Source organism: Anopheles nili, chromosome 3 (assembly GCF_943737925.1).
Source record: "Anopheles nili chromosome 3, idAnoNiliSN_F5_01, whole genome shotgun sequence".
NCBI lineage: Eukaryota > Metazoa > Arthropoda > Insecta > Diptera > Culicidae > Anopheles > Anopheles nili.
In genome coordinates this window covers 61887925-61900398 of record NC_071292.1, presented here as the reverse complement: position 1 = coordinate 61900398, position 12474 = coordinate 61887925, and the positions used below count along the sequence as shown (strand labels likewise).

At 51.4% G+C, this 12474-nt stretch overlaps 1 protein-coding gene across 1 annotated transcript in view; it reads right to left on the bottom strand.

Moving 5' to 3' along the window:
• The window catches only part of LOC128725637 (titin-like), a 35030-nt gene that overhangs the window by 2730 nt on the left and 19826 nt on the right, over nucleotides 1-12474 (bottom strand). Inside the window, exons 3-5 of the mRNA XM_053819397.1 lie at nucleotides 11010-11220; nucleotides 10412-10523; nucleotides 8106-8281 (exon numbers count right to left, since the gene is read on the bottom strand). Of these exons, the coding sequence (XP_053675372.1) occupies nucleotides 8106-8281; nucleotides 10412-10523; nucleotides 11010-11220 (499 nt within the window). The remainder of the gene's footprint in view (nucleotides 1-8105; nucleotides 8282-10411; nucleotides 10524-11009; nucleotides 11221-12474) is intronic.

Here is a 12474-nt window from a genome sequence, read left to right as displayed (position 1 = left end):
TCTACACCTTCACTGTCGGGTTCTTGCTACTTGTTCCCTACGACACGGTGTCGTTTTCGCACCCCGGGAACGATTGAAACTTTTCCTGCATCTATCGGGCGTGCGAATGCTTGCGATATTTCCATCGTGCGGAACTTGGAATAAATCTCCCTTCCCAGGGTGATGGGTGAGGATCACGATCCGGGTTGAGTTGGGAAAGCGATGTGAAAACGACGAAGAAAAAAATGAAACAAGGACGTATAAGTTACAGCAAATACAAATTGTAAGTGCAAATTTCGCTCCCACTCTCTCTCTCTCTCTCTCGTTCTCGCTCTCACTCTTGTTATCACTCTCCAAACCCTGCGTTTATTTCGCTGTTCGATGCAACCGTTGTGCCGTGTGTTGCCTGCTTGTAAAATGTACATGTACATATTCCGAAGAAAAAGCACCATGGAGAGTAGAGATTTGTGAGTGTACTTCTGCTGGGGGGGTTCTTTTTTCTTGCTCATCTTCACTCGTATGGCAAAGCGTGCAAAAACACAATTTTGCTGCTCAAAATAAATACCCGACCCACAAAAGTGTCCTGCCGGCTGACCTGGACAGCCGGTGGTCTCGTTTTTTTTTGCGACAGCGATCGCTCGCTCGCTCGCTTACTCAACGACAAGTAAAAAGGAAACCAGCCGGCAAATAAACAGCTAAACAGTACCACTTTTTACGTCGACTCGCTCGCTCGGGCATGCTCTCGGGAAAAACTTTTTTGATCACCCGAGTCGTTGAATTCACCGAAAAACCACCCACCCACCGAGGGCGTGAACGAGGGCCAAACGTTCGAGCTCTAGTTTTCGTCCATCAGCGGTCCGTTTTACACACGACACACGGTGATGTATTACGATCGAAATTTTCCCAGGGAGAAGGCTGGTCGATTTCGGGCCAAACTGAGAACCAAAAACCCAAAACCGTGTGTGTGTGTGTGTGTGTGTTTGCTGTGAGAAAACTTTATTTCTTCTCGCCATCGTGCCACTAAGGAATGTTTGATTTTCCGTAGCGCTGGGCATGGTTTTCCTGCGCCTCCCGAATTGAACCGAAGGTCTGAGCCGTGGCTCAGATGTGGTTGGAAAGTAATTACATAAATTTCTACCGAATAGCATATCGATTTGGAGATGAAGCCGTGAGGAAGGTACATTCCGACCGTAGCACGGATTGGGGTGGAACAATTCGCGGAAAAACCGACACAAATTAAATCGTAAAAGACAACTTTTCCCTCACCATAGCGTGGGGAAATTCAACGAACAAAAACTACACACGCAAAAGAAACGTAACTAAAAACAATTGCAAACTTTCGCTCTATCTCTCGCTCTCTCTCTCTCTCCCTCTCTTTTTAAGATGCAAATCTTGTCATAAATTATGAGCCCAGCCGCGAGCCATGCGGGTCACTTTCGGGGCGATGTGGCCTCGGGAAAAGTTACACAATAGTTGCGCCGAGCACGTGCGGAAAATTTCGCCTTGTCCGAACGATAATGTCCGCGGCCTGTACCGGTAAAATCCGGCCCAGCTTTCTGTGCCCTCGATTCGTCCCACGTTCACGTTTCATCGACGTGACTTTCGGGTTGCAGTTACACCGCGGGCTAGTTTACATAACTAGCCGTCCAGGTCAGGGACAACGGGGGCTTGCAATTTCTAGCTTTCGTGAAGCGCCCGTCACAAAATTCCGCCCACCGAGGGAAGTTGGGCGCAATTTTCCTCACGGACGCACGATTTATGGCTCGCCAGCGCCATTCGTGTTGGGGCTGATAAAAATTGCTCGCGTACAGCCGTGGTTAAAAGAAAGGGAACAGCGGAAACAAAAAAAAACACAAGAAGGAAAAACCCGCACATTTTACACGAATGAATATTACATCCGAGGATTAATGTAAGTGCCGCCCATTCCCGGTCGTGGGGGCAGAGAACGAGTTGATACTAAGCCGGAGAAACAAAAAAAAACCACCACCACCACAAACGTATGGCGATCATCGTTAGTTTTAATGCTCTCCAAAAACCCGCAGACAGAAGGCACGTGTAAAGTGCCACGGGGATATTGTTTTCTTCACTTTCACGGCGTGCCACACAATTTTGAAGCGCGTTCAATTTGAACAAAGAAAAGCCGATGATAACACACACAAAAAAGAACGCTGTACACGACCGCCCTGAGCAGCGATCGCGTTCTTCTCGATTTGCGCTGCGGTGGTTTATGAAATGGTGTAAATTTTAAGCACCCCAAAAGCTCACGCCTTCCCTTCACCCACGACCAAAAACAAAAAAAAAACCCCCATCGGGACCACTCCGGTTCCGCACAAGAAACTATCCGTCGTGCGGCAAAGGCAAATGAAGCAAACGGTGCGGGTTTTGCTTCGATGCGAGCCTACCGACGGAACGTCCCGGTAAGCGCCACGGTAACATAAACAACCGCTCCGAAGGAACCGGTGGTGGAAAAAAGGACCCGATTCTCCGTCTCCTCCCCCATGGGAGTGGGTGGTTTCGGTTCGGGCTTAATTTTACATAATTCAACAAATGAAAATTTATTACACACGCTCCGCTTCCCGAGCGCTTGATACTTGCTTACGGTTTGCTCCTGGCTTACGGTAGCCGGTGGTGCCACGCGAGTTCTTTCATACACACACACCCACGCACGCACACGCACACACAGTGGTGGTGGAAAAATCTCACACAAAAACAAACCCTGAATAAGCTCCGGGCTCTAGAATGAACTGCCGAAGCAACAAACCCGCTCCAGGCTGGGTCGAACGGCGCAACAAACAAACGCCGGAGTGACCTTGGGCGGGGGAGGTCTCCCCCCCACCCGTTCCACCCCACCCGTCCACAAGTTCCAATCCATTTTCCTTTCCCGTGTGGGATGGTAGCCTGCAAGCTGCGTTCATGATGTAAAGGTGAAATAAGAAAAAAGGGTGGAAAAAAAACGAGAGCCACCGTTCGCGTGGGGGTTTCGTTCGGGGACGAGCTTTCCAGCGCACCCAGCTGAGCCAGGCGGTTGGGCCAGATCCGTTCGTTTGAAGGCGATATTCGTGTGCCATATGCACGCGAACCAGTGGTGGTAGTAATGGAAACGGTGTGCTTTATGTTTGCAACGCAAGAAAACCGACCCCGACCACGGTCGTTAGAGTAAATCCCGCGACAGCAGATGCGATAGAGCGAGCAAACGAAACAAGCAGGAGCAGAAAAGCGGAGTAAAACGGAGAGAAAAAGAAAAAGAAAAAGGAGCAAAATTTTCAATCCCGTTTCCACTTAAAGTAATCTATTTTTCCGCACGGTCGGAGGCCACAGATAACAAATTGAAAGCGAAAATGGGATGGGGGAAAAACAAAAAAAAACAAACGTCCTGGAAGCCCACGCGACGCCGTAGTGGGTGGCCGCGTGTGTGTGGCCACAGAAACACTAGTCCCAAAAAAATACGGGAGAGAGAAAAAAGATAAAAAGAAAATTCCCTACTACAGCCGCTACCGTCCGCGCTTACATCGCATCAACAAGCGCTCGAACGCTGACATTCATAAATGCATAAGCGACTGGTTTGACTGGTTGGACCATGGATAGAGGGTGGAAGGGAGGGGGTGGGTGGGGGTTGAAAGGTGACCACGGTCGATGGCCGTTTAATGGCCGCCCATTTTCCCACCCGGCACACGACACCGACGACACCGCGACGGTGAAAATAATCGACCGAAAGAGCTTGCGTGAACGAGCAGCGAGCGATATGCGATATTCGTGAGGGGAAAAAAAAGCACCCACAAAAGAGAGAAAAACAAAAACCAAATGTCCTTTGGAACGACGCGATGAAATAAAACGAAACCCACACCACCCGCACTGGCCTGGAAGAGATTAATTTTCGCCCGCCCGCCGTAAAAATATGCGAGTGGCAAATGAATGCTTAATGCATTTTTACCGACCGTTGAGGTCTGGCCGAAGTCTGACGGACCTGGTGGAGTTGCTGGGGCTGCTGCTGATGCTGTGGCTGATGGGATGGAAATAAAGTGCACTCCTGAAGATGACACCGCGCGCATCGAACCGCCACGGTTGGCGCCACGGTGAAACATAAATCATTCCCAACCGACATGCAGGTGGGAGAGCGAAAAGTCCACCACCCCTCGCACTAGCCGTAAAAAGCGGGTCATTCATCTTTTTCCAATGCACACACACACACACATGCTCTCACTCGCTCACTCGTTCTCTTTCAGTCGCGCTAATTGCGCCCCTGCCTTGTATCATGTTGCGCGATGAAGCGCAAACCGCGGGCGAGGGAATCGCTCTCTTAAAATGAGGTTAAATCCCGCACCGTTTTGTCCTGCTGCCTTGCCACCTTTCACCCTCTAACCTAGCACAAGGACGCGGTGGATTCGGTTTACACGCGCGGGTCGGGTGATTGGCAGGACACCCCACGGGGGTCCTTGAGCTCGATTTATGCGATGCGGTGTGAAAACAATTTTCAGCTTTGATGTGCTGGTTGTGTGGAAAGAAGATGGGGTTCTCTTTTCTTTTATTCGTTCGCTTTTTTTTTCGATGGCTCGTATTCGGCCAAGTGACAATCATCACTCTTAAACGCGCGTCGGGTGAAAGGTTAACGGATCGCGTCTGCTTCGAGAGCCATTCATCCACGGCGATGTAGAGGTAAACGACACAGGCGACAGATTCGTTCGTAAAACTCGCTCGTAGTATGCCACGAAGGACGAAATGACGCCTGACACTTCGCTACACGCGCGGTGAATCAAAGTAGGCAGCAGCGTGGTACGTTTTTGACACTTTAAGTAACTGTCAATGCACATCTGCCCGCCGTAATGCCAGTAATGTGCACTTTCGGTTCCATCCGGAAGTTGCACGGCATGGAATCCATTCCGCCCGATGCAAGTTGTCAGTTTCGCAAAATGAATAATGAGTTTCGAATAGTTTTAGGTGGCGAGTTTTGGCACCACATCGGGGCACATTTTCTACTCACATACATACATACAAATGAAAAAAAAAAAACGTCAGAGTCAAACCCCATCCCAACCGGATACCGGAAGAACCATCTCGACCGCTACGCCCGGGAGTACGTCATAAATGCATTAATGAAATTCATTTTCTCACATCCGCTTTCGACCGTGCCGGTGACGAGAAAATGGGCCATCGCACATACACTCACGTGCACACACACACAAGCGCCAGAGTCGGCAGGCCAGTCGGCACGGGGTGTAACAATTTCCTGGCCTGCCAAAATGCGCACCCTGATGTCGGTTTCCGGGGGTCGATGAGAAAGTTCCCGGTGGACGGTTTGTTACCACGAGGGTGCCACGAGGGACAGGCTTTTACGGAAAAGTTTCCAATCACGACGACCATGAGCGGTCCTGGGAAGGACACCATTCGGATGGGAGCGAACGGGCCGGGCAAACGTTCGTGACCATGGCCACCGCGGTTCTATCTCGTCGGTGGGAAGGAAATAACAACCGAATCATAAAATAGAACCGAACCAAACCGCCAGAAGTAATGGCCGGAAAACGGGAACCGGTGGGCCCCGTCGCACGGTGTAAAATAACGTCGGGTGTAATAAATATATATATATATTTTCTTTCCACCCGCGTTGGCCTCCTGCGGTGCCATCCTGAAAGGGAAGGAAATTGCACCCAGCAGCAAAACCCGCCCCGGTTGAAGGGAAATGGGAAACGTCAACATCGGGATGCCCTTTCGCGGATGCTGCGAGTCCGTATTAAAAACTTTTCCCACCAACGAGCGTAAGCTCCCACCCACACACACAGCCAGCGCAATGCTTGCCAATTTACGGCGGAAGTGAATGTTAAAGTTATCAGTTTTGTATCTCCCCATCAACACGCGGCCACTCGGTGCTTTTTGCTGGCGTGTTCGAGCGCATGAGTGAGTATGTTACGTGCCTTCGAATCGGTCATCTACGTCCCGTGGTTCGTGATTGCAGATTTTTGTTTCTTTTCCTGCATGGCCAGTGACGTCCCGCTTAGAGAGCCAATTACATCCCACGTTACTCGGTGCGCGATGCGAATCGAACACGCGCAAAATACCAGCGCGAGGATATACAAAAAAAAGACACCCCTCAGCAAATCAAACAGAAACCCCAACCGGTCCGTCACCGGTGGATGGCTCGAACGGCCGTCCATTACGCCACGATGGGAGCAAAACTTTTGCCCCGCTTTTGTTCAGTTTCAAACCCAGTAATGGGTCTGTTTTTCTTTACCCGCGTTTCCCGCAAAACCCGGGGGGAAAAAAACACACACACACACACCCCCAAACGGATACCGATCGTGGGCGCGAGGATCGAGGCAAGATCGTTCCATCCGTCGGCGCGTTGAAGCAGGCAGTTCATAAATAAAGTTTTTCGGCCGGGCTTTATTCCGGTCGTTCTCCATTTGGTTTGGCGCCCAAAGCCCAGAGATGAAAAATCGTGTTCACTCCGATCGTGTACGCCTGATGCAAGCAGGCAGGGAAGCAAAGAAAAAAACGAAAAGCGTGCCAGAAAAAAAAAACCCCCGAACAGCCTCGCGTGGGCGTATAGCGTATAGGCTTTGTTCACAGCGGGTGGAAAGCGCGCGAAAAGCCATGGAGTGGGAGGACGCATCCAACAGAAAGAGAGAGAGGACGAAGAAAACGGGATTGAAAAAAAACACACTCATACCCCATTCGCAAAAGAAACAAAGTTATGTTGCCAAAAGGGTACGATGGTTGAACGCACACACCCACACACACACACACACACACAAGGTCGTGGTGCGTCCCGGGGGGTCTCAAAATTTATTTTTTATCCCGCACCGGAAGTGGAAGGAAATTAAATTTCTACTGCTGCATGTGGCGGCGCTTCGGCAGGCCAGACCAGGCGGCGGCATCGTTGGCCAAGGACATCGTTCGTCCTTTTTGCCCCCATCCCCCTCCTCCCCCTCCTCCCCCTCCTCCCCTACCAGCCACCCATTCACCTCCTTTGCCTGGAATGGCTCGCATCCATTATGCCGCGCGATGTGCGAGCGAGCATGTGAACGGGAAAATTGTATATTTATTTCCAGCGCCGGCCAGCCCGTGTGCTGGCCATTTTCCCTGTATTTTTTTTTCGGTCGTTCCACACCCCCCCAACCTTTCTCTTCGTATTAAGCGACCTCAAGCACGCTTCCAGCAAACACACACACACGGTGCGATTCTGGTGTTTAGCGTTCCAGTAGTGTGTTTTTTTTCTCTTTCGTTTTTCCTTCGCCTGTCGGCTGCCGTCGTGTTTTGGCCGTTATTTTGGCCCGGCGGCGTGCTCTTTCCCACGCTCACGTCCGGTGTCACTGTGCTTTCAGGGGGGGAAACAAGGAAAGAAACAAAAAAAAAGCTCCCACTTCCGGGTGCTACCCCCCCCCCCCTCCCGTGCACCCCTATCAATCTTGCCACCACTCGGGCAGGCTCATTCCGAGCACCGGGGCGAACATATGTTATTGCACTGCTCATATTTCACAAAGTGTCCGATAATGATGCATTGCAGTAGTCCCGGGGCAATTTCTCCCGTGCTCGGTTTCTCAGTCGTCCCCGTCGAACCACCCCGCCTGGCGGCTGGCCACGGGGGTTTTCTTCGGCCCCAACGATGCGAGTTGCGCCATCGTACAAGCCGTTGTCGTTGTCCTCGTCGTCGTCGTCCTTGTTGTTGCCGTAGTTGCCACCGCTGGCAGGGAGGGCTGAAATTTATGAATTTGCTTCAACCCTTCGCTCGTTCGTGGCCTTTCGCTTCAACCCTCACGGCCACGAAACCCCTCGTACCCAACGGGCACCATATGCTGCTTCTAATCGGTCGTGGGTTATTCGCTGGCTCGAATTTGCACCGAGCGACAAACAAGGACCCGAGTTGGGGACAGCTATGGAAATGCGGGTGGAACCAACATCCGCTTATTCTCCTCGTCAGTGTGGGAGAGCAAAACCAGACCACCCAGCCCACCCCCCCCCCTCTCGAGGATGCGTTATTTCTGCATCAGCCACTTTGGACCCGCCTCGCGATCGATGCCACGCGGAATGCATTCCGTCGGTGGAACTTCCCACGGAAAGAAACATGACGTGGAAAGGGGGAAATAGCTGTGGGAGCTGACTGGCGAAGACTGTGGTGGTTTTTTGGAGCTTACCTTTCAGCACGTGCACGTAAATGCTTGACTGGCGGGCGTTGGCCGGGGCGCAGGTGTAGTTGCCACCGTGCCGAGCGGTCGCATTCCGCACCGTCAGGATGCTGGAGGTGAGCTTATTGTTCGACACGGCCACGCCATCCTCCTGATCGTAGTTCACCATCCGATCTTCGTGATACCTGTGCATGTGGGGGTGAGAGAGAGAGAGAAAGCGAGAGAGAAAGTGAAAAAAACGAACAGAACACCATTAGACGGGAATGCTGTACGGGAAAACGCGAGCAAGCTACGGTCGTTCGGTCGGAAAAACGCGCTTGGATTTGGCATTTGTGTACGTGTTTGTGGGTGGGTGTGTGAGAGAGAGAGAGAGAGAGAGAGAAAGAAAACGAGAAAGCTCTTATCGGAAGCCATTCCGAGCCCCCGAGTTCCCGCTTGTCAACTGCTTGGCGCAGGATGTTTGTGACTGCGTGCGCGCCTTATTTCTTTCACCATCGTTCGGCTTCTTTGCTAACCTTTCGTTTGCTGCATGCGGGTTTTCTTGCGCGGTTTCGCTTCCACCTTCGCTCGGTATAATAAATGAAGTGGAAGAGATTGAAATTTGATACGCGCTCATAAATCGTCCCACGGGGCGGTCACTGGTGCCGACAAATGTGGCCCCGGCAGCTGGCGACAGGTGAACGGTAACGACTCCCTTTTTTTGCCGGAGGCGCACCATCCGGAGTAGCAACGCGCCCGCACACGTGAAATTGATTCAAGGCCAGATTCGGCCGTGATTTTCCACGCAAGAAAACGACCCTCACAAGCACCTAGTGCGGGTTTAAAGGTGACGCTTTTCTTATGAGGAAAAATTACTTCACCAAGCTCGATCGTGCGCTGGTGGAGGTCAATAAACCAACTTTCCCGCCGGTACACAGGTGAGACAAATTAAGCACACCCCCGGAAATGGGCCAGGAAAGGGCCCAAAAACCCGGGCTGGGGAATAAAATAACACTATAAAACACATTCCAACCGAACGGGGCAGATAAATTAGCTCCAATTGGGGCTGGAAAACTCGCTTTATTGGCCGATTGAATTGGTCCGGTTAATGTTTTTTTTTTTGTGTTGCTTTCCATCGAAGAAATCGAAACCCAATTTTCGGAAGAGCTGCAGCACCGTGCCGGACACCGGGATGGTTGTAATTCTCGTAACCGGTGGGCTTAAACTTTCACCCGCCTCCCGAAAAACCGGCCTCTTAACAAAGTCTCACATTTCGGCAGGACTCACGCCCGCGGCGAGGTCCAATCCGTTCGAAAATGGCTACCGATGTTGCTGAAATTGGAGCACTCCAGCAAACATTCCACCCGTGGAACTTTCGGGCGCTTTCTCGGGATTAAAGCAGCTTGGCCACCAAGCAGTGGGCTCAAATGTCCGGTGGAGAGCAAAATGTTGACCGATTTCTTATCCCCACCGACGGGTCGTCGAGGAATGCCCGAGGAATTCGTTCCACCGATCCGGCACCGTCGGACCAATTGGATTCAAATTCTTTACCGCCCTAGGGAAGCCGCTGGGAGGGCTGAAAATTCACCTCCACGTGGCACGGGAGACCCCCCGGAATGGACCCCCTCAAGAAGAGTGGGACCTCTGAAGTTTGCATTCCACCGGAGGAGTTTCTTCGTCCACTTCTCGGGGTTGCTCGGGGAGGGCTAAACAAAAAGAAAAAAAGGTTAGCAAACGCCATTCAACCGAGGGGGTACTCGATTTTACGATTACGGGCCGGCATTCCGTCGCGGCAATATGTCCCCGTTGGGAACAGCCCGAGCCTCGACCGTGTGGCTGTGTGTGTGTGTGGTGCATAATGGAAATCGCACGGCGGCAGAAAAGCGGACGTGACTGAGCGCAGGTTCCTTGCATACCGACGATCATCGTGGTGCGGCCGGGAAAGACTCGCAGTCCGGAATTGGATCCGTTTCATCTTGCGCTACATCAAACGAGCCCGCGGGCTCGGGGTTTTTGTGCCTGGGGGGCATTTCATCATAAATTTTGCCACCCCATCGGGGCACGATGCGATCGGGACCGCGAGGTCGGGTCTATCCACCCACCGAAGAAGACGGCGACGACGGTTTGCCACTTGACGGATATTTATTTATTTCCTTTCGGCCGTCGTCACCGATCGAAGCATTCGTTTGCAAGCGCAAACAAGGGTGGAAGGTTTTTTTTCTTTCATACTTTCTCGACCACTCGCTGAAGCGCACCATCCACTGTAGCGCATTTCCCTGGCATCGTATCATAAATCTTTCATAACCGATCAACCGGAGCAGCTAGTAAATACTCACCAAAAGACGTACAGCGGGCTCTCGGTGGCACGTTTCAATTTGCATTCCAGTCGCAGCGTGGAGCCTTCGTTTATATGCAGGTCGGGTGCTTCGAGAATTTCGGCGACCGCCTCTGTGGAATATGGAGGTGAGATGAAATGAAAAAAAAATTGAACAAGAGACCCCCAACCACCCGCATTCGATTGCATCATAACGCTCCGGGTTCCTGGAAGCTCGTGAAATGTATGCAAAAATCGGATCGATATCCCACGCCAAACCATGCCATAATGGGTCATCGTCACAAAATCGCGAGATCAACGAGCCGCATGCTTGATCTTTTCGAGTACCATCGGATGAGGGAGAAAGGCAAACAAACAGACAAACAAAAAAATATGGGTGGTGGCCCTCCCACCCCCTTTGGTGGCTAATAATTCATCGCAAATTTCCATATAAATTACATTTCCTCGGGCTCAGGTACGCAACGGCCCACAAAAGATCCACAATCGGAATCGATTAAATCGCCTCCATGAAGAGGTGTTCGATTCTTCTTTTTTCCCACTGAGAAATGAATCCCCCCCCCCCATTTTCGTTCAATTTCCTTACCCCAACCCACACTTACCGACGATCCTAAGCTCGATGAATATCGACTGGGGTGGATGGGTGGAAATTTGGCACTCGTACAGTCCTTCGTCCTCCTTTCGGGCGTTCTTTATCCGCAGCGCCCAGTTGCCGAGGTGGCGCGTGTGCTCCACCAGGAACCGATCGTCGCTGCTGTACGTCGACAGGCCGACCGTCAGCAGCTGGTAGTCTTTCCGCCGGAACCAGGACACCTGCGTGGGAAATGGAGAGGCGGAAAAAGCCGGCCGGAAAAACCGAAAACCGGCAGCCGGCGAGCGGAACGGGAGCGTTCCACCGGGCGGAGACACGATCAAGTTTGCGTTGTATCAGGGCGTTTTTGGTGGGGATGTGGGTGGGTGGTTAAATGAAGGGTGTGTGTGTGTGTAGGCGGATAGCGACCAAGCAGACAAGCAGTCAGGGGGTGGTCCAAAACTAATGAAAGCATTTCATTCGGGTGGGTGTGAAGGGCACCGTAAGTGAGTGAAAATTTAATTTCAAGCCCATTTCCCTGCGACCTGCGACCGCGGCCCGGAAGACACGAGCCAAACGCGAGCACTCGGGAGCTAGCGAAGTGCCGGTGAAGCTGTCGGTGAAACTCGACCGGCTCACTTGACCGTACTTGTCGAATTTTACAAGCCTTCGCCGGTGCCACCGGCTGCAACATCGCTGCCATCAGTGTCAGCAGGCCTTTGTAGCCCTTTTTCTGATACCGGTCCAGGGGGTGATACCGTATTTTCCCACGGGACGGCATCGTGGGTGGCGCAATGGTGGATAAAATTTCAATTAGCAATAAATTCCTAAATTTTCACTTGTTGTAATTGCTCGGTAGACGGCTGCTTGCCATTGCCGGGTTGCCGGGTTGCTCGAACGCGGCCCATCAGCAGCAGTAACAGAAGGTGAGCAGCACTTGGCCCAAAAAGCGGTCCGTTCGGTTCGATATTGATCGAAACGGCCGTACGGTGAGCAACAAGAAGAAGAGCAAGAGGTCGAAAAAGGGCACATACATATACATATAAATTTAGCACGGCGAAAGAATGTTGTAGCAATTTAATTTTACAATCCAGATAGCGGCGTTTTCAAAACGAGCTTTTTGAGGGCGAGCAGCAAGAAAAAATACCAAAGAAAGAAAAAAAAATGGGCTTTCCATCTCGGAAGTCGACAAAAAAAAAACAGTATGCGCCCCTTTTCTAGATTAAAAACGCCCGATAACCTTTGGCGCAGCGATGGAGATCGATTGGAAAGGGCGTTTTTTTTCACGTTGGGTGTGATCAGTGGAAAAAAAACAGCTCACAAGCGCCTCACTAGTGGGCTTTAGGCTCATTCGGACAACGTACGAGTGGATGTTTTTTTTCTTTTGGTCAAAGGTTGAAAAATACAAAACCAATAGCAGTTCCAGGTATGAGAAGGCGAAATAAATAACCATCGACATCGACATCGGTATCTGTTGACCCAGAAAATCGTGATGC